This window comes from Argiope bruennichi, chromosome 1 (genome assembly GCF_947563725.1).
Source record: "Argiope bruennichi chromosome 1, qqArgBrue1.1, whole genome shotgun sequence".
In the NCBI taxonomy this organism is placed as follows: Eukaryota; Metazoa; Arthropoda; class Arachnida; order Araneae; family Araneidae; genus Argiope; species Argiope bruennichi.
This window is the reverse complement of record NC_079151.1, coordinates 57,544,744-57,570,883: the sequence shown is the minus strand read 5'-3', so window position 1 is coordinate 57,570,883 and position 26,140 is coordinate 57,544,744. Positions and strand designations below refer to the sequence as shown.

General features: G+C 26.0%; 2 protein-coding genes across 2 annotated transcripts; one reads left to right on the top strand and one right to left on the bottom strand.

Annotated features, from left to right (window-relative positions):
• Positions 1-4,376: 4,376 nt before the first annotated feature.
• Positions 4,377-10,385, bottom strand: LOC129968190 (distal membrane-arm assembly complex protein 2-like). The gene is made up of 5 exons (XM_056082043.1): positions 10,314-10,385; positions 8,767-9,015; positions 6,362-6,582; positions 5,249-5,411; positions 4,377-4,586 (listed from the first exon to the last, which is right to left on the bottom strand). Coding segments are annotated over exons 1-5 (789 nt in total). The 5' UTR covers positions 10,316-10,385; the 3' UTR covers positions 4,377-4,432.
• Positions 10,386-10,658: 273 nt separating this feature from the next.
• Positions 10,659-25,401, top strand: LOC129966964 (signal recognition particle subunit SRP54). Its single transcript, XM_056081589.1, has 15 exons — positions 10,659-10,851; positions 13,884-13,975; positions 15,587-15,671; positions 16,713-16,817; positions 17,606-17,730; positions 17,920-18,070; positions 18,685-18,744; positions 21,010-21,098; positions 21,554-21,654; positions 22,515-22,601; positions 23,652-23,725; positions 24,027-24,135; positions 24,360-24,530; positions 24,747-24,842; positions 24,961-25,401. Exons 1-15 carry the CDS (start codon positions 10,774-10,776, stop codon positions 25,047-25,049), a joined length of 1,512 nt encoding a protein of 503 aa, XP_055937564.1. The 5' UTR covers positions 10,659-10,773; the 3' UTR covers positions 25,050-25,401.
• Positions 25,402-26,140: the final 739 nt, after the last annotated feature.

The following is a 26,140-nucleotide window of genomic DNA, read 5'->3' as shown; positions in this document are numbered from 1 at the left end:
GGTGTAGGAAGTTAGAGATTGAAGGTGGGGCAGAAATGCATTGGCTAAGAGCCACTATAAGAACCCGAACATGCACAAATGTGAAAGGAATAGTTCTTCAAGTTTCGTCATTACTTCAGAGGCTTATTTTCTTAGGCTACTGCGGCAACAACAAATAATAGTCTCAATTAGTATAAATGAGTATCATCGAGAAAGTAAATATTCATCTTATGACAGGAATTGCTAATATTTAAAGCAACGAAAATAACGCAAAATTTGTACAAATAGATGCAGCATAACTTCCCAAAAAATGTGTTATTGTAGATCAAGACTCATCTTTCTAGCTGATAACTGTTGACAGACAAAAAAAAAAAAAAAAAAAAACGGGTATCTACAAATATTAAGAGACTTTCACCTGAAAAAAATATACCTGGTGCTTGATTTGATATCAGAAATATTATCCATTACAAAAAGATGCCGCTACCTTTTGTTTTGGAAGTAAGCATCAACTGCGCAAATAGAATTTAGATCAAACTGCAGAGGAAACGCCCTTGTCTACAGGGTCATAAAAAAATCTCGTTCCATCAAATCCATGTTTGTTGATACAAAAAGGGCCACATATAGCTTGGCTGACAAATATTGCCACACCCACTTCACCCTTTTGACCTGATACAGCACTTAGAAGCGAATATTTATAAAAAATATATAAAATATTATTATTTTTCTAAACAAACGTATAATACCTGAATAAAAGGATATTGGCAAAATATGTGTGTGTTTTTTAAAAGTTAAAAGTTCCAGTGTTTTTACTTTTAAAGCTTTTAGACCATTGAAGCAAGATTCTAATAATAATAAAAATCAAACTGTAAACGTTTCACAAGTTAGACCGTTAAAACCTAGAGCTACTAAATTTGGCATAACGTTATTCAAAGGGTGACGATGTGCATCTTGAAGTTAGTTTTTTTAATTCTTTATCTGAATTTCAAATAAAACGAACTATGAACGTTTATCGGGAATGATTTCGGAAAATATAATCGTACAAAAATGGCTTTTTCACAACCATAAAACTCAGAAAATTATTATCACATGAAAAACAATTATCATGCAATTTTTCTCCTAATTTCGATAATTTTTAAAGAAATGTTACGTATAATAGGCAATAATACTTTTTACTATTATAGGGAATTCAAATCACTTTAAGGTCACTACAAATTTTTAATCACACATTTATCTTATCTTTCATTAAAACCTAAGATATGAAGATGCTGTTTATTTTCAGCGTATATTTAGTAGGTTTCGTTGTAAAATACATTTTTATAAAAATTTTAAACGCTTTTTTAAAGCTTTGGGATTAATTGCAATTCAAATTTAAAGTAGAAGTAAAAAATGATGCGATGAATAACAATTTTGAGAAAGCGACCGTTATTATAAAAGTAATGAGCATCTATTCATTTCTAAAAACTGCTAATCTTTACTGAACTTATATGTTAGCTTGAATATATAAAATAAATACTATTATAATGCTAACTCGAAATTTTACTTGCTAGTCAAGCAACACTGAATTTTTTATAGCATCTGTAAACAAAATCTGTTCAAGATATTAAGTATACTATTCATCATATTCAGTAAAACACATAAGCTTAGGATGTTGAATGATTCTACTTATTTTCCATTTATATTTATGATCAAATTTCTATTCAGGTAGCATCCAGCCGAATTAAATTAATTCTCGTCATTTCTGCTTTTTTATTAAAATTGAAATTTTAAAAGAGATAATAAAATAAAAAATATGTAATGGAATCCATTCTTTCTCATATAATAAGTGTAAAATGAACTACCAATTTAATTATCGAATGCTATGAACATTTTGCAAAAAAATTCCGGAATAAACTCAATATACTACTTTCTATAGCAGGCATATAATCAAACTTCTTCCAATCTAATTCTCTTTGTTCAACAAAAGCTTAGTTACCCACACAGAAATGAAGCAGTTGAAAGTGATATTAAATACATCAGACTTTTTTTTATCAATAATATGGTAGAAGTCATATCAATAGTTCAACAATAAAGCCACTTTATTCTTCATCTTCCTTACTGGAAAGCATTGATATTCATATTTCAGAATAAAATAATCTCCCTCCTGAGCTACTCTTAAATCTTTAAATAAAACAAATTCCCTAATTTTATCAACTATGAAATATTTCCCCTCAATTTAAATTTGATAATAATTTAATTTCAACCAGATTTTTTTTATTGTTTATTAACTTTTTAAATTAAAACAACCTGTAAATAAAATTTTTTATATTATTGGTTCTGATGCCCAGCATCGGTCTTTAGCCAATTAGACACCAGGATCAAGAATGCTGCTGAATCTCAGCTTCATTCAGTGGTGCCAATAGGGTTGGATTAGGCAAGGCAAATGCCCTGCGCACATTTTCAGAGGATGCAAAATTGAATTAAAGAGTTTAAGAGATACATTTTTCTTAAATTGCAATATATGAAATATACAAAAAAAATAGCAATTAATTCATACACGACTCAATAAACAGACCAATAAAACAGGTGATAATTTTCTCTTGATCAAAAAGAAAAAAAAATGGAATTGATTTGGCAACAACTCAAACTTAATGAATAAAATATGGTTTATTCATAGCACCAAAACTGCAAATTTTGAACAAAACCCATCATTAGAATGCAAACCTGCTGTTTTTCCCTATGCATGTGCACATGATTAAAATGAAAAAGGTTAGAATGATTAAATTTAGAAAATGGTTTGGCTATGATAATTGTAAATCTGAATCTTATTTTCAATCAAATCCATGAAAGTGTTAATTGTCTGTCAACAGTCAAAGTTTGAAAATCATAATGTTTTAGATAAATAAAATTTGTTGTGTTCTTGTCATCAAAATTTTATTTTTGCCTCAAATACTGTTTTGATGGGAGTAAAGAACTGCACAGAAAGTTGTATCATTATATTAAAAAGCATATAACATGCCATATTCAGTAAATATCCCAAAAAGGCAAATTAAGATTTAATTCTTAATTCCAAATACTTAGATTACGGAAACCTCAAAAAAAAATGTTTCTAATTAGGCTCTACTTCTTCTAATGCCAGTTTTGTTCATGCAAAGTAAAAGAGCATAATATTGAGCAGAGGATGAAAATGAAATGAGACAATTGCATAATAATATGGTTGAATGCTAGATAATATTAAAAGTTACATCCTTATTCATCTATGACAGCACAATAAAATAGCAAAGCGTCTAAAACCAGCTTATTGTCTTTCACAACTAAAAAGTACTTTAAATGAATGAAATATTGAACTTAAAATACTTTATTGAAAAAAAAAATCTAAATACCAAACTACAATTAAGAGACTTCATTTAAAGTCGGCACAACTACACTGTTTTATGATTGTGAATAGAATTTGTGAGGGAAATGCATGAGCACAATAAAGAGATCAAAATTTAGGCTTCTAAAATAAAGAAGTTTATTGCAATTGAAAAATAATTTACTGAAAAAAACTATAAAGTTGAAAAATACTTTATTGGTGGAATTATGAAGACCAAATTAAAATTAAAAGACTCCATTTAAAAACAACAAAGTCAGTTTTCATGGCAGAGTAGTAAAAAGTAAAGAATGCTTTAAAAATATATTGAATTTGTTTGATTTTACAAAAAAAAAGAAAAAAAATCATGCATACATCTAATAACACCTCTCAGAAGAAAAATGTGATCATTATATCATATTTTGACAAAATGTTGTTGCTGCTAAATATGTAATATGAACAGTATAAAAAAAAATAGCTCTTTAGGATGTGATATATTTTCTGTTCTAATGAAATTAACTCATTTGAAAACACAAACAAGACTTAAGTACTGAGTACCTTTTTTAAAAGGATTGAGCTGAATATCTAAATGTGATAGAAAAGGAATTTGAATTGCATTCATTCATTGAGACACCAAATTTGATGGAAACAAGATTCTGTTTGAATATCTAATACTTATGTTAAGATCAACATTCTTTCCTTTTTTTAATGTCTAAGAAACAGAACTTATTCATATTATCAATTACCATATAGAATTTCATAAAAGTTGCCTATCTAAGGAATAACATAATTAGAATAATTTGCATTTTAGTATAGAGAGGATTAAAAACCTCAAGAAATGCAGAAAACACCTCTTCAATAACAATCAACAATAATAATATTTAATCAGAGTTCTCAACTTATGTTTGAAAAATTTCTAAACAAATACTCTATAACAGAATGTTATAGACAATAAAGTAGCAATATTCTTTTGTATAGTCTAAAAAATTTTCTATGTTATTAGTATATCTATTAAATGAGCTACTTTTTGCTTAAATAATTTATTTGAAAACAATAACAACTCAAAAAGCTCTTTAATACAATATTTTTATTACTATGTACAATATTATTCTAAATAAACCTAACCTACATATATTTTGCAATCCTCTTTAAAAGAATTGGGTCTTCATAATCAACACCTATAATTTCACATTTTGGCAAAATGTCTTGTAAAAGAAGAGACACGAGTTCTTTGTTTTGTATATTTGGTGTATCACGAATATCCAGAGTTTTCAATTTCCTAAAAAGAATTTTATAAATAAAAAAAGAAGGAAAAAATCAGTACAATATTTTAAATGCAATGAAATACATTTTAAATTTTAAAGAGAACATGTAAAACAAATACAGATCTATAACAAAACAAATTAAGTTCATAGAGAAATTACTATGAGTAGGTCCCTATGAATTCACATGAGTTAACCTAATACTATCTAACTCTAACATTTTTAACTAAAAATGTTATATCTAACATTTTTAAGCCAAAAATTTATTTTTTAACCTACATTTTTTCTAAAAATTTAAAACAGAATTTCTTAGAATTCTAGCATTGTAAATATTTCTAAAGGTGAGACTAATAGGCCAACACAGGATTATTTTGGTCAATCATTTTTATATTTTATCAATCTATTTTAATTCACTATTTGAGTATATAACATATACAAGAATAATATACAAAATAAGGAAAACTTCAGTCATTTTTCTCCCTAACCCCTGTAATGTTTAGTCATTACTAACTGAACAACACCAGTAAAAAATAAATAAATAGTCACTAATTAAAATTTTTAATTTGAGATTTAAAAAAAAAATCTTTTGAATCTTTTGCCATGAAAACTGAAAACACATAAATCCATTACTTCAAGACATTAATATCTTACAAATTATCAAGCAGAAATGGTAACTTACTTTAAAACATGCAATGTACAGATTCCTCTCTCAGAAATATTTTTACATCCACTAAGGTCCAGATACTCTAAAGTATCTGCAAATATGTACATTCTGTTTAAGCACCAATCATCCACAAAGGGACAATTGTGTAAAATTAGTTTTTTCAACTCTTGCAAGTTACCTAAAATTAAACAGAAAATAAATTAAACTTGTTCAAAGGTATTAAACTAGCGGGAAATGAGACATATCAATTAGTTTCATAAATTTTACAACAGATAAAATAACCTATAATTTTTAAGAGACAAACATGAACAATTGAAACATGTAACAACTTAAATAAAAAGAAGAAGAAAAAAAGAATGAAATAATAAATGCTCATTTTACTGCATAAAGCCAAAACACCCATCTGCATAATTGAAAGTAAGCAATGAATTGAAACAATATATTTTGTGATAACAAACTATTTCAAACAATTCAATTTTGAATAATTTTTAATTATTTTCTTTAAAACATTAACTCGTAAAAAAATTCCACATAAAGGAACTTTCTGTTTAAGAATATTAAGAATTGTATCATCATAAAACAATTAAGAACAAGTGGATACAAATAAAAATTCTTCTTTCAAAAATCGTTATTTGGAGATTAAAAATCTTAAAATAATAATATTAAGTAATTTTATACTTTTCCAGTATGCAAATATATAAACATTTCTTATATAAAACTAATAATTCAAGATTTAGAATAATAAAATACAAAATAATATTCTAAGCAAAAAACATTAGTTACAAAAAAAATACATATAATTATGAAACATAAACTAAATAACTTCATGATATTAGAATCAAATCCATCCACAGTTCAATATGACAAATCTCAAATACTTCATAAATTTAATCATAAGGTTTTCTTTTGTCTGCAGTAATATTCCGTTAGTGGAGAGTGAAGTCATATGTAATTGCTTCACCACTAAATAAGTAGTGTACAGCAAAATTTGAACACTTCATAATAATATAAAAATAAACAATCAAAATGTGAATCAATGAAGTATTTAGATTATACACTTTCCAAGACTGCAAATAAAAAGTTTTTATCAATAACAGCACAATAATTACATCATTTAAAACTACTTACACAAATTTTCAAATCCTTCATATAATAACATCGATTCCGTTGCATCTATTTCCTCTACAAAAAAACCAGGAACATAACTGGATGGTATCTGACCATTGCTTAGATGTTCATTAGTCATCCATTCATTCTGTCCTTTAAATTTTACTTTACCTCCTCGAGTGAGCAGAAAATGACTAGTAGCTAAATCAGGACCTAAAATTTTATGTCGCTCACTTATATATCTACAGAAAGAAAGTTAAAGTTAAATATTAGAGAAAAAAGTAATGAGGAAAAAACTAGGACTGTAAAAATATTTCAGTAAAACACATTTTATATGTTTTTATTTCTATTTATTTTTTTTATTATTTCTTAGTGTTCTGTTTTTATAATTACAAATTATTTTCATGGTAAAATCTCAATAATAACTTTATTAGGGTAATAATGAATAAATGGTCATTCTTAATTAAATTCATATACAATTTAGATTGGAAGATGCAATTTGTAATTGCAATATCTCTAAATAATGTACATATATATAGTAATTATTCAAACAAAGAAAAGATTGAAATTTAACTATTGTCACACTAGGCATAGTAAGCAAAACTTGTTGTAAGAAATAGTACGATTCTTTTAATCCTTTGTATCACAGTGTTCATGACATGGAATACCCAACTTCACTTGCTTTTTTAACTGTTAAATTTAGCTATAAATTGAAAAAAAAAAAAGTTTATGATGTACTTTTTTTCTCCTCAAATAATATATAGCATCCAAATCAAGCAGATCCATAATTTTCACTTATAGCAAGCTATGCAAAAGAATATTTTTTCAGGGGAATTTGATTCCCCCCCCGGTATAAAAAAATTGTTGGAAAAATATTCTACATTATTTGGTCAGCTGTGTCTTAAACTATTTAATCTACATTTGATTTTTTTAAGCAGAAAGAATTTATATAATTGTCAAATAAAATTATGAGTTCCATCAGCTGGAGCACTGCATCAATCAGGCTACATGGCAAGATGCTATGATGGAAAGAGAAAGTGTGTGTCTTCATTTCCCGTTTTTCTCTTCTTTAACACCCCCCCCCCCCTAAGAAATTAAACTCAATTCAAAAAATATTCTAAAGGAAGAAGTAGAATTTTTAGAAATGACTGACTGTGAATCTTTAAAATTTAATGTTTATTTATTTATTTTTTAATCATTAGCTTAAATCATTTTTACTTTGCAGAGCAAGAATTGCAAAGTCATCTCTACTTTGCATTTCTTGCCCTCAATCTTAAGTTTTGCTATTCCATACAATCAATATTTCACACATTCCACAATTGTGTTAATATTTTTAATACATGCTATCACATGATTCTTTTTACTATAAAGGTAACTGCAGTTAATTTCTATTGTAAATAAATTGCATTAGAAATGGCACAAAGAGATCTATTAAATCTTTCAAAAGCAAAGAAAATGCCTCAAGAATTACTCTCAGGCAGTAATCTTAGTATGCTTTCTTATAGTACACCCTGGGCTATGCTAAATCTGCCACACAAGTATAAAGTAGCATTTTTTTATTCATATGCAAGAGGTTTTATTCATTTTCACATTTCATTACAAGGCTCACTTTATTGCACTTTGCTGAACTCTAGTGGCAAAGCATTACAACAGATGGAATACCCATACAATCGAACTGGTGAGTGCAATTACACGAAATTTTGCCTTTAGTTCTATACACCTAAAAACTTTTTTTTTAGTTTAACTTTTAAAAGGTAGTGTACTACAGAGAATTGTTTCTTAATTGATGACTCTCCTTAATCATTATTTCATACCGACTTATTGCAGTCTATTTATCTAAATAAATATTTGGATTCATTAATTATTCCATCTATGGATTCTTTAAGCTTCTCTCCTTGATGAAGACATATTTTGACATCTATTTATAGTTTTATGATAGAAAGTACGTATTTTAGTAAATATTTTCATTTTTACATACTAAAAGATGCTTTGAATAAAAAAATGTTATCATATTTTTATACCAAAGTATAATCATCCAGAAAGCAATGATTATATAAAATTTAATCCATCTCATTCAAAAAAAAAATTATTAAATGACTTCTATGATTTTATCCTTTTTTATTTATTCTAGTTTTAGTTTAGTTAAAAACATAATAAACTGGTTTAAAAATTATTTTTCTTTAATCAATATTCCTTTTATCTGAGTAACTGAACAATGTAATAAATTACTTCCATAAATTTATGGTTAAAGATTCTCCAAACATTAATTACCGATATATTCCAATTTTATTTATAATGAAACAGGCCATAAAGACAACAGACTGATAAAATATCGATAATTAAACTTTTATGCAAAAGAAATAAAATTAAAATCTGAAACTCTAGTTTTAAAAAAAATAAAAAATTTTTAAAGAAAATGCACAAACCTTTGACTATTACGTACTACATCCATTCTTTTCCATTTCTGGTAATTTTTTATATCAGCAAATGTCCATTTTCTATTTACAAAGGCATAAAAGTTTGTCAATATGGATTCCCCAGGTTTTCTTGTTTTCATGAAGGGGGTTTCAAATTCATCATATTTTATAGGTAAAATACGAACTTTCATGAATCTTTGTTGAGTAAGGTATGGTAAATAGTACCGTGATTTGGATATAATTCTTGGGGCCAGCATCCTAAAAATATAGCAATTCAAATTGATTTCAACATTAATTTTCAATAGAAATTTACTTGTGATAGATAATTCAAACATTTAGAAGATTTCAATTACAAATGGCCTTATTATACATTTCAAATAAAAATTTATAAAATATAAGTTAAGTTAATATCAATAAAAATTGCACTATATTAACAAAATCATACACATAAAAGTTATTCAGTTTGGGGGTAAACATTGACATTACAGGTACTGATAGAAATTTTACAGAGAAAAATCAAGTACTATGGAATAGCTTTTAATTCAATGCCCTATAATACTTTATACAGGATTTAATATAGTACTCACACTATTTATTTATAGAAATAATAGTTTAATTTATTGCAAAAGTTTATTTACTTTGCAATAGAAAAAAAAATCCTCAAAAATTGATATTAACCATAATAGTCAATCAAAAGTTCTAAAAATAAATGAATGAACAAAGTCAATGAAAAAAGATATAGTTAAAGTTCTGAAGTAAACTTTTTTTAAGAATACAAATGAGTAATGAAGATATATACATCTGAATAACAAAGATATCTTTAAGTCACTTAATGTTATTTAACAATCCATTGGAATTAAATTAAGATAATTTTTATATGAACAAGCATAAAACTTAAACTGGTAGCAAAAAAAAAAAAAAAAAAAAAAAAAGACCATATATAAGCAATAGTGTTCTTATTGACACTTTTTATACTAAATTAACAAATTTTTAAAACTTGGCATTCACTGACTACCAGTTAAATATACAAAGTGACACTATTTGCAAAAATAATTTGAATAAAACAAACTAATGCTGTTTCAATTCAAGGAATTTTCTTAAAGTACAAATACACATTAATTAAATAAATAAAATGGTACATAAAACTTCAACATTATAAATAAAAGTTTAAATCCAGAATTACTGATTAGTATTAGATGAAAATTATTCAAACAAGATATATCACATATTTAATAGTAGAAATTTAATGAAGCAAATGTTTTATAATAAAATACAAATTATAATTTATAATTTGCATCTATTCATATCAACTGGACTTGTATAATATGTGTAAAACAAGAAACGAAAAATTTCTATAATTGAAAGATAATAATCTGTTATACTAATGTTCTATCACAGATGAAGGCATTAAATCAGTTTATTCCCTTTTTGAAATCTATTGCATTTATACTCAAAAGTCTTGAGGTGCTAAATATTTCAATAAATATTCTTATTTAAATAGTTTGGGCAATAAACCAAAATAATTATACTTACACTATAATCAATGCTATACTTACATATATTTACTGCAATCAAAAGAACAGAAACAGAACACACAGCTAGATTTGTTTATTTACACTTGCTTTCAGAAGTTGCCAACTTATTCATAGAAATGTTTCGTTTCGGAGGGAAACATCAGACTGCTATATCAAACTTCATGTTTTTATGAGATATTTAAATATAATACCCTATTTAACTATTTTTTTCTTTGCTTTCTGCATGTTTATGTTTCAAGAAAGATTTTATTTACTGATATAAAAGTTCTTTTTAAAGTACATCTCTGTGTAGAAGTGCTCCAGCATTTAACTAAATACTCAACAAAGTGCAATACTTTCTAATTATTATCAAAAGTTGGCAACACTTTGTTTTCTATCCTACGTGTAGAGCGTGAGCTATGTTGTGTTCAGCAATTTAAGAAGCACTGATTGTTTATTTACATCGTGTTAACTTGTAACAAATTATTACAAAACTATCAAGATGGTTCTTGCAGATTTAGGGCGCAAAATAACGAATGCGTTGCGTTCACTTAATAATGCAACCATTATAAATAAGGAGGTAAATATCTTGCATCATTTTGTTTTGTTTCACTGGTTATCTGTCATTACATAGTTATTTTAAATTATTTACAATTTTTAAATCACTAAATTGTATTTAATTGAGCTATATTCGTAATCCCAAATATAAGTCTTTCGGCGCATGTTTCATCTCCTCATATATTTATATTTTATGTTCGCAATATGTTTGGAAACTTGTAATCTTGTTATAGGGAATAATCTGTCTGTCTGTTTTAGAAGTTTAATCCTTTCTAAAGAGGCAGAAATTTACCTGTGTAGAAAATGAGATTTAGGAACCATATTTTATATTCTGGTTTTATATATATTAATTCTGCAATAATTAAAAATGAATTGCAAAGTGAATATTTTTGTATGCTCTTTTTCAAAATTTGAACTATGAACTGAAAGAACCAATCTATATTATCTGAAATTTTAACCGTATTCATATATGTATGCTAATTTTATATGCATCTTTTGGGGAAGTTTATAATTAATGTACTGATGAAATGCCTAATGAGATTTTTTAAGCCTATGCTGTTTTGAAAGTAGAGATAATATTTTTTAACATGTATGTATATGTTAACATATTTGATAGTTGGCCATATTTAAATGTTTTTAGCAGTTAATTCGGTTGTGTTAATAATAATTGTTTTAAGCCTAGATATTTTTAAAAAATAAATCAGTTTTCATTTTTATAAAAATCTGTATTAGCCATTGTTAATATATTAAATTTTGCATGTTTAAGATATATCTTATATTTTTCATTCCCATAGATCTCTAAAATTTTCTTTTTTTTGTGTGTGTGTATATGTTATATGTTATTGAAATAGAAAATATTTTCTTTATTTAAGTAGGTCATTGATATAAATCATAACTTTTTAATTGCAATCTGTAATTTTACATAGTCCTCACTATTTAAAATTATTACATAGAAGCTAAATATACTTAAATTCCTTAATAAACTTCATTAATTGACAAAAGCCATGAGAAAAATTTGAAGGTTGATATAAACAAAATGCAGAGAAATATACAAAAATAATAATAGTAATACTAATTAAATAATAAATTTTAGTAATTTAGCTTCCAGTGTAAAAACAATATAATAATGATTATATTCTAATTATTTGTAAGTTATATGCATATAAGCTGTTTTTTTATTTACTTTTAATAATTTTTTTGAAATTCCAATATGTAGTCGATTTTTCTTACTTATTTAATGTTGACTATTTTTTTTAATTGTTGTATTATTTTGTCGACCTCAATTTCTTTTGTGCTTTTTCCCCCTTTTTTGAGAACAGTATAAATCTATACAGAAGTATCAGTTCATATAAGCAATATTATTTTCTTCTTCTATCTGTAACTGTAAAGAGGGTTTCCTAAAGATCTTCATAGGCAGACAGGTTTATAATTCTTTTATCACATGACAATATAATTTTTTAAGTATCTTTAAGATGCTGTATGTCCCTTAAGGATTCACTATTATATTTTAGAACCATGTGATATCCTAGTACTTTTATTGTTATATGTAAAAATCATCTCTGAATTGTAGTTTTTTTTAATAAAATTGCTGAATTCCATACTATTAAATAACATGTTAAAAGTGCTGGTAGTGTACTCTATCAATACTCTTTCATTCCAATAATTACAAAGCTGATTTAATGTGTTCAAGAATGATTTGTTTAATAGTATTTAGAATAATGGCATTCAGTTGCGTGATTTCAACAAGGATAATAATTACATTAACTATTATCCAATGCAACGATTTTAATTCTTATCTTGCAAACTTTACTTTACTGAAGTAATTCGCAGAAGATTCCCATTAGAAATTATTACTATCTAAAGTGGATTTTAAAACAACCTACATTAAGCATATTTTTTCATTGGCTCTATAACAGATAAAATGTGCAACTGTTAAAATTTTATATCACTTGGATAATAAAAAAAGCATATTTTCTATATTTCCTGTATTACAAACATTTTTTTCTATATTTATTAGAAACATTTTTGAAGTTATCACATTGATATAGGTTGCATTTTATACCAGCCCTTTTACTCTGCAAGGAATATTGTCAAAATTGTAGAAAAGAGTTATTTTAAATTTTGTCTGTGAAGTAATAAACTAATATCTGGCAAACTTTATTGCTATTATACATGATGCTTTTTCTCAATATTGCTAAATAAAATTTTTTTTTTATTGTATACACCATGCATGTAAGATTCCAAGGTTTGTTCTTGAATCTTATAGTGGCCCGTAGTTTACTTTGTGATTTTCGGCAATGCAATGTTCCATTATGCATAATACAGCCATCTGGAGATGTGGTGTGATATGTCTTGGTTGTTGTAATCACACTTTCGTGATAAAATCTAAATGCCACTTAAACACTTAGAGAAGACCTTTCTAATTTAAATAAATGTTATTGTGCATACTATATTTGCTAATAGCTTGGCCTTTCTATTCTTTCATTGAAACTGAGATATATATTTTTCAGATTAAGTATTTTTTACTGAATATGGTATCATTATTTTTTTTAAAAATAAACATTGGTTAATGATTTTGGAGACTGTTTTCATTATAATTGGGGGAGGGAGAAGTTACAAACAACTTATGTAAATTACCATTAAGATAATAGCAAACTCACCAAATATAAATTTATAAAATAATAATTGCTAATTAAGGATTAACTAAGATACTGCATTCTAAAAATTATACCTGTGGTATCCTTTCTTCAGCAACTATAGCAAAATATTCACTGAAACAAGATTATTTTGAATAATTACTTTTTAAATTGAGGATTTTTTTCCCCTCTATAATCTTGGATTTTTTCAAAACATAATTAACAAATTTCATATAGTTACAAGGAATTGGTTCTGATGTAATTTTTAATGAATTAGAAAAGCTGTGTGTATTATACTGTAATGATATATTTAATTTTTTCTTTATTAGAATTTGTGTATATACTGTGTAGTTTTATTACATGCACTTTTTATGGTAAGCTTCAGCATTTTCATGAATGCATTATACTTTAATTTTAGGTTTTAGATTCTATGCTAAAAGAAATATGCACAGCTCTGCTTGAAGCTGATGTGAATATAAAGCTTGTAAAACAACTACGGGAAAATGTCAGGTACGTTGACGTATTTTAGTGTAGTTAAATTAAAAGAATATTAACAGTTGTTATATTTCTATGTCTGTATTTTATTCATGTCTATGTCTATATTTATTATATTTATATGTCTACATTTTATAAGTTTTTCATCTTTATTTATATTTGATATATATTTCTTAGTTTCTGATTTGCTTTAAACAATTTTTCCTAAAAGAATTATAGAGTTATCCCTTATCAAAATTTACTGATATGCTAATGAGATAAATTTATTAGAAAATCACTTATTCTGCTTTGGAAATAAGTGTATGAATCTTTGAGATTTATCTTAGATTAAACAACTTACATGAAAACAAAAATCTTTAGCAATTTTTTCTCATCAATAAATGTAGTTGATGATTAAAAAATTGGTATTAATTATTTTAATGTTCTGAAACCTACCATTCTTTGAAATCTAGTTTTTTAAAAATCCAAAATGGGGAAAAAGAAAAAAAGAGAGAGAGAGAGATGAAAAAGGTTTAACATGTCTCTTAAGCAAGTGTTTGTTAATGTAGTCAGGGTGTTTTTGTATCTTCATCTAACCATTATTGATTATTAAAGGATTGTTTACAAATTGTAATAACACTTTGTAATGTCACTGATTAAAAATTTCATTTTTAACTTTAGTATATGATTTAAAATTTATTGTTTATAATAAAAGAGAATTTTGTTATGGAAACTTGACTTTATATTTTAATGAGCATGTAGGCACCATTTTAAAATCATCATAAAAATTATATCATTCTTAGTCAATAATCCTCTAAACATTTTATATATTATGAGGTTTATTAAGAAGGTTTTTAATTTATTTGAATAACAAAAAATATAAAAGCAAATGCTCACATGTATTTATTAGTTTCCATATAAGAAAAAAGCTTTCAGTGTTAAAACTTATTAAAATATACATAGTTACGTAAAAAAATAAAGTTATTTCCTGAATAAATATTCTAAAATATATTCTTTTACTAGGTGACATTTCCTGTTTACAAATATTAGGTATATTTCTGAATATATATAATGTGACAATTTTTATTTTTGAATAACAATACTAATAAATTTTGAATTATATATATTAATATAATTTCTTATAAAATAGATAGATTTACATATTGGAAAGAATTTGAAGTATATTGAATTCATCATGTCCACCATCTAAATGTATATCTTATTTATCATTATCATTGAACGATAGCTTTTTAATTTCTATTTGAATTAAAATTTTCCAACATCTAAACAAACAGTAGAAAGCTGTATGTAAATTAAGCATCTGCTCTCAAACATTTACTAGAAACATCAATCAAGAATGATAGAGAGAAGGAGAACAGCTACTGTTTGAAAGAAAAAAAATATCTTTACACCATTTACCAGACTACTTGAAAAAAGGGGGAGGGGGATATATGTCATTTTGGCCATTGTCTTATCTGAATTGCTACTTTGGCAGTCAAATTAAAAGATTAATACAGCAGAATCTAATATTACTTACCTTTAAAAAAATGTTACATGTTAATACAAATAAGTTATACCACTTTACATTTAACCAGTATGTACTTCAGTATTAATATTGCATTTTTAAACTCAGAATTCTTATTTCAGATCTGTTATTGATTTCGATGAAATGGCTGCTGGTCTTAATAAAAGGCGCATGATACAGTCTGCAGTCTTTAAAGAATTAATAAAAGTAAGAATGAATTTCAACATTCATATGTTTTTATCAAGCTGTATAGTGATTTTTTTAAACAAATATTTTTTTGGAAAACCAACATGTATGCAAATTGTACTGTTATCTTAAGTTATGAAGAAAAATTACTTACTTTTAGATTTCTTTTAATTGATTATATGAAAGAAAAAAAATCTAATTGACCTATCAAATTGAAACAGTTTTTACTTTTTCTTATTTTTGTTTGTACAGATAATGGAATTTCATATTCTTGCTTCTTCCCTACAGTATCTTTGATATGTATTTATGAAATGGACTAAAGCCTACTTTAAGAGCAAACCTCATAAAATCTGTAAAACATGTAAAAATTTGCAGAATTTGATTGGAAAAAATGTAACTTGTTATTCTTTCTAATATTTGAGCATATAAATCAGTAAGGTATGATGGTGGTAATGCTCAAGTCCAGAAAAACATCGTATGTTATATGGTAGTAGATATCCTGCAAAATTGACCCATTATATGTGAGGTAGAACAGATTTCAGAGACAGATGTGGATTGAGTGTTTGGTGTATAATTGGTTCTTCCCTTGCATTAAGGCTCTTTTCTAAAATATATAAATTGAGTAGAAAATCTCAGACATCATCTTCAGTCACTGAATGAAGCTTAACTTTATTCTTGATATCAGAATTAATTTTCTCTTTCTGAGTTGCTATCAAGTCTTGGTGTGTAAATATTAATGCAACTAAATCAGTATTTTATCTCATCTATATTTGTGCTATAATTTTATTTACAAGCCTTTTATTTTTGTTTTTAAAAATGTCTTTAGTAATGAAAGGAAAAAGATTTACATATAAATAAATCAATTCTAAAAGTTCTATGGCTATAATCCTTGTTATAGCCAAATGTTAGTTTATAAAAATTTTTGCATCTTAAAGTACCAGTAAGTACCATTGAAGACCTTCCTTTCCTTAAACCATTTTTTTCTACTATTTAACTCAGTAAAAGATTATTAGTTAGCTATGACTTAATTTAAATAGATATTTATATTGTGTATTATTATAGCTTGTTGATCCTGGCGTGAAAGCTTGGCAGCCAACAAAAGGAAAACCTAATGTGATAATGTTTGTTGGACTACAAGGCAGTGGTAAAACTACCACTTGTACAAAAGTAAGACAAAATTAAATATCCATAAATGAAGTTAATGTAATTTTTATGGCTGTTCTATTTTTATTGCATTATTCAATTGAACATATTTTGAAGATCTGTATAGTTAATTAACTATGTAGTGTTTCAATGAAGTGTGTTTTGGATTTGAAAAGTGTAGTAGATACTTTACCTAAAATAAATTTTGATTTAAAACCAATTTATATGAATTAGATATTTCTTATTTTATTATACCATGTTCAAAATAACCTGAAAAACTTTCTAAGGCCTTATTGATAAAGAATTTTGGAATAATTTATTGTATATAAATAGCATACTAGTTATGCATTCTATGAATTCTATATGCTTAAGTCCCTTAACTTCAACAATTATTAATATGCAAATTTAAACTTTTTAGGAGTTTTTGATAAAAAAAACCATTGTCTGCTTCAAAATTCTTTGCTCATCATACTGAACTTTCAATTATTTAAATTCTGCTGTTTGTTACAAAATATTTCCTAAAATTTTTAATTTTAAAATTAAATCACTTTTTGAAATGATGTTAAAGAAAATTCGATTTTTAATCTTTTCCTTTTTACTTTATGTATATATGTACTTTTACCTTCATTAGTCATTTTTTTTTTTTTTTTGAAAATATATGTGTATATATGGATATCTTAATAGTGTGAAAAATGTCTAATCATTTAAATAATTTTTAATGCTATTGTATTTTTCCTGAATGTAAATATACTGTACATTATTAAAATATTTGTTTAAAATGCCTCTTAATATTAAAATGTTATATACTTCAGCTTGCATACTATTACTTAAAAAAAGGATGGAAAACATGCTTAGTTTGTGCTGACACGTTTCGAGCTGGTGCCTTTGATCAATTGAAACAGAATGCTACAAAAGCTAGAATACCATTTTATGGAAGGTATGTGTATTAAATTTTACAATTTACTTTATGTCTGAATTAGTGCTTACATTCATCAAAAAGCACTTTTGATGCATGACATTGTGTTCAATAATACTTAACTAGTTATGTTGCCAGAAACAATATTTTTATTAAAAATTCATCCCCATTAAATAAATATTATCTAAACATTATTTTTTTCCCTATTAGTTACACTGAAGTTGATCCAGTAGTTATTGCTCAAGAAGGTGTGGATAAATTTAAAAATGAAAATTTTGAGATAATTATTGTAGATACTAGTGGTAGGCATAAACAAGAAGATTCTCTATTTGAAGAAATGTTGCAAGTTTCTAATGTTACAGTAAGTTTAAATTTTTCCATTTCTTTTTTAAAAATAAGTTCATTTAGTCATTTTTTAATGTTGTTATAACTCTGTATAATTCATTTCTCTTTTAAAAAGAATATTACTGTGTGCTTTATTTTTTTTTATTTATTTTTTTAGAAATATTTGAAATTTCATTACAATTAAATTGTTTGTTTTTTAACTAGGGTTATTACAAAATATAGATTCTTTATCTGAACTTTTTTTCCCCTTGGTTTCTCTGAATTCAGTAATTTACATTTATATGCATATTTTTTAACTGTCTCCATGGTTTAAAAAATTCTTCTTCTATTTGAGATTAATTGCTTGAGATTTGTCAATTTCAAAAACTCATTTCTCAGAACTGTAAGTTATTAAGTGAAAGTAATTGCCCATTTAGAGGGTTAAAATAATTTATTTCATACGGATTTTTTATGACATATCAACAAAGCAGATTTATTTTGAATTCTAAATGTTGAATTTATCATTGATTAATGATAGTTTTTATTCAATCTTATATAAGTAGAAATTATTTGAATAATTTTGTGTATGTGTATTACAAGATAGGAGTCCTGATTACATATTTGTAACAATTCTGTTTTTCCTTATTTTAGAATCCAGATAATATTATCTTCGTAATGGATGCTTCAATTGGCCAAGCTTGTGAGGCCCAAGTATGTAATACATATTTATATATCTAACACTTGTTTTTAAATTACCACTTTTTTTTTACATTGTGTTTAATACATAACTTGCAATCAGTTTCTTCTGGAAAAAAATATATCTATGTCTAACACATTTAGAGCAACTATCACAGAAAGAATAATTGTTTCATATTTAATTTTTATGCATACTGTTACACTTAAAATACATAATAATTATAATAATTCTTTATTAAAATTATAGATATTGCTGTGTAAATTATTCATCTTGTCACTTTGAACAGTAAATGTAAACATTTTTAAAATGGTATGATAATGAACTTTGATTTAGTTTTTAATATGTAAAATAGCTGCCTTCAGTGAACAAATGTTCCTTAACATCTGTTATTTAAAAAGATTGCCAAAAGAGCCGGTTTTCAGCCACAACCACTGTACCTATTTCATCAATTTTCATTTCATACTAGTTGTTTTTAGTGACCAGCTTGTTCACTTGGAGTGTTCGTCAATGCTTAATTTCAATCAAATCTCTTATTACATTTTTAAAAAATATTTGTTAGCATGAAATTGTAATAGACATCAAAACTTTATTTTAATTGCTTTACACTTGTTCTGTTCATTATATAATTCATTCTAATAAAGTTAAGGGCCATGTTATCACAGTACTATAAAAATGTAATGGTTTGGATAATACATCTTTTAATTTTTGCAATATTGTAAATAGACTTGTTCCTCATGCAAACTATTATATATTAAACATATTTCTTCTTTCTCAATTTTCAACAATAGAATATCATGTAATTTAATAGTTGATGAAACAATGAAAAAAAAATTGAATCTCATTGCAACAATGAAATCTTTTATTGAAAATTTTGCCAATAGTAATTGTAGAAAAGTGTTGAAAGTTACATGGCAATTAGATTAGTATCATTGAAGAGATGGTTTTTAAATTATAAAACAGCATGAAGATAATTTTATATGATATTTTCAAAATTTCTCATGAGAAAATGCCAAAGTCTTTCTTAATTAGTTAAAATCCTAATTAATATATAAAAACAAATCACAAGGTGCATATTATTCTCCAAAGAATATCTGTGCCAAATTTGGTAGCTTTAGATCAAATGGTTTGTTCTATAGTTGACCAGCACTTGCACTTTCTCCTTCATTTTTAATAGAAAATTAATGACATGTAGATAGAATGCCATCAGTGGAATAAGTATAATTCGTTGCCCTCCACCACTGTCCACTTTGAAGAGAAATCTCAAAAATTCTACTTCATTGTACATTCTCTTTGCAGAAAAATCTTGACAATTTCTCAGTCACATATACAAAATTTGCTAATCTTTATTTCCTATGAAAGATTATTATCCTCTTGATATTTCATCCAGGCTCATTTGGCCTTTCCACTTATATTTTTGGAAGATATTTCAAAATTAAAGGAAAAACCTGAAACCTCAATAATTTCATCACTTTGCAAGGAAAGTTAACCAAACAGAATGCTCTATCAATAATAATCACAATTTAAAATAAACTTTTATTTTGTTTTGATAGGATATTTAAAAAAAAAAGTTGGTTGACATGATTATATTAATACCATTCTATGATTTCTAAAAGAGATAAGTATTAATTAGCTTTATAAATCAATTTTGATGAATTGCATCTTATCATGTTTAAAGAATTATTCTAAATTATACTAGCACAATAATGAATAGAGTATTTTGATTGGTTAACTGTACTTCAGAGTGACTACATGTTCAAAGTTTTACTTCATATCTGCTATGGATTGTTCAGGTTTTTTCATTTTGGATGCTTAAAAATGATCAAATTAATAGATTCAGTAGAGAGTTCCTTCAACATTAAATTTTACAGCATCTCCTGAAATAAAGAGGAAAGAGATAACTGAAAATTCATGACATATCTGGGGACCATGAGTATTTATATGGGAACAAATTTTCAGAATCGAACAAATGGGTGTGAAATTCTGTTGAGATTTTCCCCCATTAAAAATGTACAGTAAAATAATGTTTTCCTTTATCTCAAAAATGGTGGATGTTAGTGGGAAGGCGTCCATTGATAAGATATATCTAAGGTTCATGAGCTTTTATGTGAAACAAAAATTGACAGTATCAGACTAGTGGTTGGGTTTAGGTGACTGGTTTATAGGCTTCCCTTATTATTTTAAATATAGGGATAAATTGTATGTTTTTATCTTTGTAAATATGATTGTATTTTAAATTATTTATAATTTTTTGCATTTTCCTTTATTTAATCATTACTTAGGCTAGAGCTTTTAAAGAAAAGGTTGATGTTGGAGCTGTGATAGTAACTAAATTAGATGGTCATGCAAAAGGTGGTGGAGCTTTGAGTGCGTAAGTATATCCTTTTTATTTTTGTCTTGTAATCTTCATACATACATTTTCTATTTAAAATGAATATTATAATTTAAATAAAAATTAATAATAATTTAACTAAAAAAAATTTTTTGATTAATTACTATGTTGTTAATATCAGTTTCTTAGAAGAGACAAATTATGCAAGCATTAATAATAAATATTTTGTTTACTGTAATATAAAAGATACAGGAAAAGTATCACACCTTAAAGAGAAACAATAGATTTGGGAGGATAGAATTTAATACCAGAATAATGTATAATTAAAATTTTGAATGAATTATAAACCAACAAAGATCTCCAAAATAAATTACATAAAATGGGTTTTTTTTCCAATCCAGAGTGAATACATATTTAGTTTAATGAAGTGTAAAACGTCACCCTTGTGACTGTGAAACATTTTGTTGATTCTTTTTATTCTTTATATTTTACAGGGTAGCTGCTACTCAGAGTCCTATAATTTTTATAGGGACAGGAGAACATATAGATGATTTTGAACCATTTAAAGTAAAACCATTTGTTAGTAAATTACTGGGTAAGAGTAACCATTTTTCTTTTGATTATCTTTATATAAAAACTGTGAATGCTTGAAATCCATTTGATAAATAAATAACTTCATCGTCATGTGGAGTATCAGTCTGTTCTTTCAATGCCATTGATAGGTTTAATATTTCATTTTCTTAAGGAATTCAACTGTAGTATGACAAATTATTCTTAATTTATAATATTTTGAATAATATGATGACTGTTCATATGCAAAACTGCACATAAAATATGTAAAGTTGAAAAGACACCTATAGCAATTTAACTGAATTTTGTAGACATTATTACTGTCTATTTATATAATATTAATTCAATTGCTTTATATGAAATTTAAAATTGTGTTTAAACTTTTTACAGCATAAAACTACAGCAAAAACTCTACTCTTTAACAAACATTCTTTTCATATTTATCCATTATTATTCTAATCAAATTACAATAATAAATAATAGTATGCAGTTCAAAATATTAATTTCTTATTCAAAAAGAATGAAAAAAAGCCCCACTTTTAATTATAATTAAATCCAGTTTAAACTTTAACAGGCTCAAATTCTTAAAGAGAAATTAAAAGCCTTATTATATGTGAACTATATTGTTAAGAAAATATGAAGATGATGCTTTTCTGTGCATTTTAAAAACCTTTGATTGTACAATGAGAACAGAAATCTAATAGAATTCTAATTTTAAAATCGTGTAATTTTTTTGAAATTGATAAATAATAATTTTCCAAATATGTTTCTTCTAATGCCCAATAATTCTTCAATAAAGTGTTTATTAATTTATGTAATCACATATTATATTAAGTTTTGCAAACTTTTTTCTGGCTATTTATTTATTATTACTTCTTATTTCAGGTATGGGAGATATTGAAGGCCTTATTGATAAAGTAAATGAATTAAAATTAGATGACAATGAAGAATTAATTGAGAAATTGAAGCATGGTAAGCAAAAATTTAAGTCTACATTTTAATTATTTGACTCTGTCATAATTTTTGTTTTTTGTTAACTTTAATAATTTTTAGCTCAAAGAGGATGAGTTTTAAATATCATTTTTTCCCCCCTTTAAAAGGAGGTTTACTTATTTTTTCATGATTTGTCTTGTATTATTTACCTAGTTCTTGCTGGTCTAAGTATTAATATAAATTTGAAAATTCTTTTAAAACTACAAAATATGTATTAAAAAATGCGTAATGGAAATCTATTTTAAAACATTATAGTGAAGTTTGAAAGTGTTATTAAGATTCAACATAAATGGAGATACAAGTTCAAACATGCTTAACAATTATATATCATTGTAAAATTTGAGATAGATAGTTGTCATACATTTTTGTTGTGGACCAGTATGCATTACACATTTATAAGCCATGTTTTTAAACTATATTTTACAAACATTTGCAACTTTTCCAATAATTTATCTCTATGCTAAAATACAATATAGTATACTAATATATATAGTACAATATATTTATATAGATTTTTGCTGTGATTGGGTTTAAATTTTTGTTACATGTTTTTATTCAAATCAGGAATATGTGAAGTAGACTTCTATGATTCAACTTTGTTTTGAACTAATCAATCTATAATAAATGCTATTTCATCTTGATAATTATATGAAAGATGGTCAAAATAATCTCATCTTTAAAATAATTGGTATATAATACTGGATGTTTTAAAATGATTTGCATGACCATGAATAAAATTATAACTTTTGATAAAGAGGCCTCTAGTCTCTATTAATATTTATTCATGGTAATAAAAATGTGTCATGACAAATTATTGATTTTTTTAAAAATGAAGTTATACTACCGTCCAGCATTTATAAATGTATATATGCTTGTTAATTATAGGCAATTAATTTCTGTATTGATTTAAACCATACTTTCCTGCATGTAATAAACGTTCTCATTTATAAAACTTCCTTTGTAATTTATTTTATATGATATATTTATATGTTGTATACTCAAACTATTTATTTTTAATGTGAATTTCAGGTGAATTCACATTAAGAGACATGTATGAACAGTTTCAAAATATAATGAAAATGGGCCCGTTTAGTCAAATAATGGTAAGAATATCCATATATATCCCCTGTGTTTTTTAAATAAAAATAGAATTTATTGCTTGCATTCATATTTAAAATTATGATGTTAAAAATTTGATTTATTTCTTGGCATTACTGTATTTCTAATAACAAAACACAGCAGATTCGTTACTTCTGTATGTAAATTTAATATTTCTTAAAATTTTCTAATGATTCAATTCTTATGCTCATAGTGTCCAAAATCAACTTGATAATTTTGGATAACAATAGCAAAATTGCTTTAAATGCACTGTCAATATCATTAAACTAATTATTCTATTTTTAGGGTATGATTCCAGGTTTCAGTAGCGATTTCATGACAAAAGGAAATGAACAAGAATCTATGTCTAGGCTTAAAAAACTTATGACAATCATGGATAGTATGAATGATAGAGGTTAGTTCTGTGAAACATATCGAAATTGTATGTTTATTTTTATCCAAAGTTCCTTTTACTATTGTAAAGTAAAATGTATGAAAGTTATTTTTATTGAACCAAAATTATTGTTTTCAATTCTTAAATTACTGTGCTTATACACAATTGTTAAAAAAATATCTTAAATTGAAATAATTAAGATATGAACATATTCATTGTTTCTTTCTAAAACATACTAATTTCAGAATTAGACCATCGAGAAGGAGCCAAACTTTTTTCTAGACAACCTGGTCGTATTACTAGGGTTGCAAGAGGTGCTGGTGTCGCCACTAGAGATGTTCAAGAATTGTTGTCTCAATATACAAAGTTTGCAGCAATGGTGAAGAAAATGGGTGGCATTAAAGGTTTATTTAAAGGTGATTAAATATTTTCTGTACTTTATTTATCAATAAGAATTCTTAAATCATTAGCTTCTTCTAGTGGGTAGAAAAAAAAAGAGTAGGGGTAGATTAGTTTGATGTAGAAGGGATTTGAATATTGAAATAGCAGCTGTTTCAGTCTGTAAGAAAAATGTTAATTTAATCAGTAGATCAACTTTCTTTCACTGTGGATAATTTCCTTTTATTTTACAGGAGGTGATATTGCTAAAAATGTCAATTCTGTTCAAATCAATAAACTGAATCAACAGATGGCAAAAATGATGGATCCTAGAGTTCTACAACAAATGGGTATGAAATTCTTTTTTTTTTTTCCCCCTTTCCTTCCTACTGTTAGCTATACGTATCTCATTGTTAAAAAATAAATACTATCAAGGATTATTTTTAACGAAATGTGCCATTTTTTTAGGAGGTATAAGTGGACTACAAAGTATGATGAGGCAATTGCAAGGTGCAGCTTCAAATAACCTTGGCCATAACATGAGATCTGGCAAGTGACCAAGTTGATTCCTTAGTGCTTTCTATACCTTAAGTTATATTGTGATCAGAGTTCTGGTCAAAACTATAACTGTAAGGCACTCTGTGATGGATCAAAACAAAAGGTTTAAGAAATATTTAAAAGGTAGATGCTCTTGAGCCATTCCTACCTATGTATGATACATCTTTTGTATACAATTTTATTGACTGTTAAAAACATAATTAGTGAAAAGAAAATCATTTTACATGATATTAATCCTGTATTATGAGATTCTTTTTAAATATCAAATGAATTGTAAATATGCCAAAATATGTATATCTTATTCCTTATCAGAGAATATGACCCATCAATTAAAATATATGTTTGGTTTTAGCTGTCTTATTTTTGTTAAAATTTATAAGTTGACACAAAAGGAACTGGTGCAGTCCTCTCCTTAAAAATTTAAAGGTTACATATCCTAGAAGACAGCAGAAAAGTCTGCTTCTAAATCAAAGGTCTAGCAAGAGTTAAATTTTGTATACAATACAATATTAGAACTGTGATTCATTATACCTTCTTACATTAAGAACTGAATATTTCATTGCAAGTTCAGAAGATCATTTAGCACTTTCAGATGTATAGTATAGGGTGGTTATAATTAAAGTGCAAGTGTTAGAAGGACTGTTGAAGAAATTAGGTGTATATTATTTACAACATGGTGAAATGAATTACACAATAAAAAAAAATAGTTCAACTTTTTATCATTGGTGGTACTTTTTAATGACAATATTTATGGGATCCTATCAAATGCTACAGATGCAAGACAGCGTGATCCACAGTAGCACGTAATGTCTAGTAATGTTGCTTTTTAAAGCAACAACAGAGTTAGGTTTGTCCTTATAGTTGCAATCTTTTAAATATCCCTACAGCCAGAAATTGCAACGATTCTAATCAGGTGAACGAGGTGGTCATGCATTTTGGAAACATCTGCTAACTATACGATCCTCACTTAAAGTTCGGTGAGGCAATTTCTGTCTTGCAAAGCAGGAATTGCATTACTTTCTACAATTTGAGTGTAACTAGTGCCTGTTATGGTGCAGCGAACTAGCTCAGTTGGTGTTAGATTTTCGGG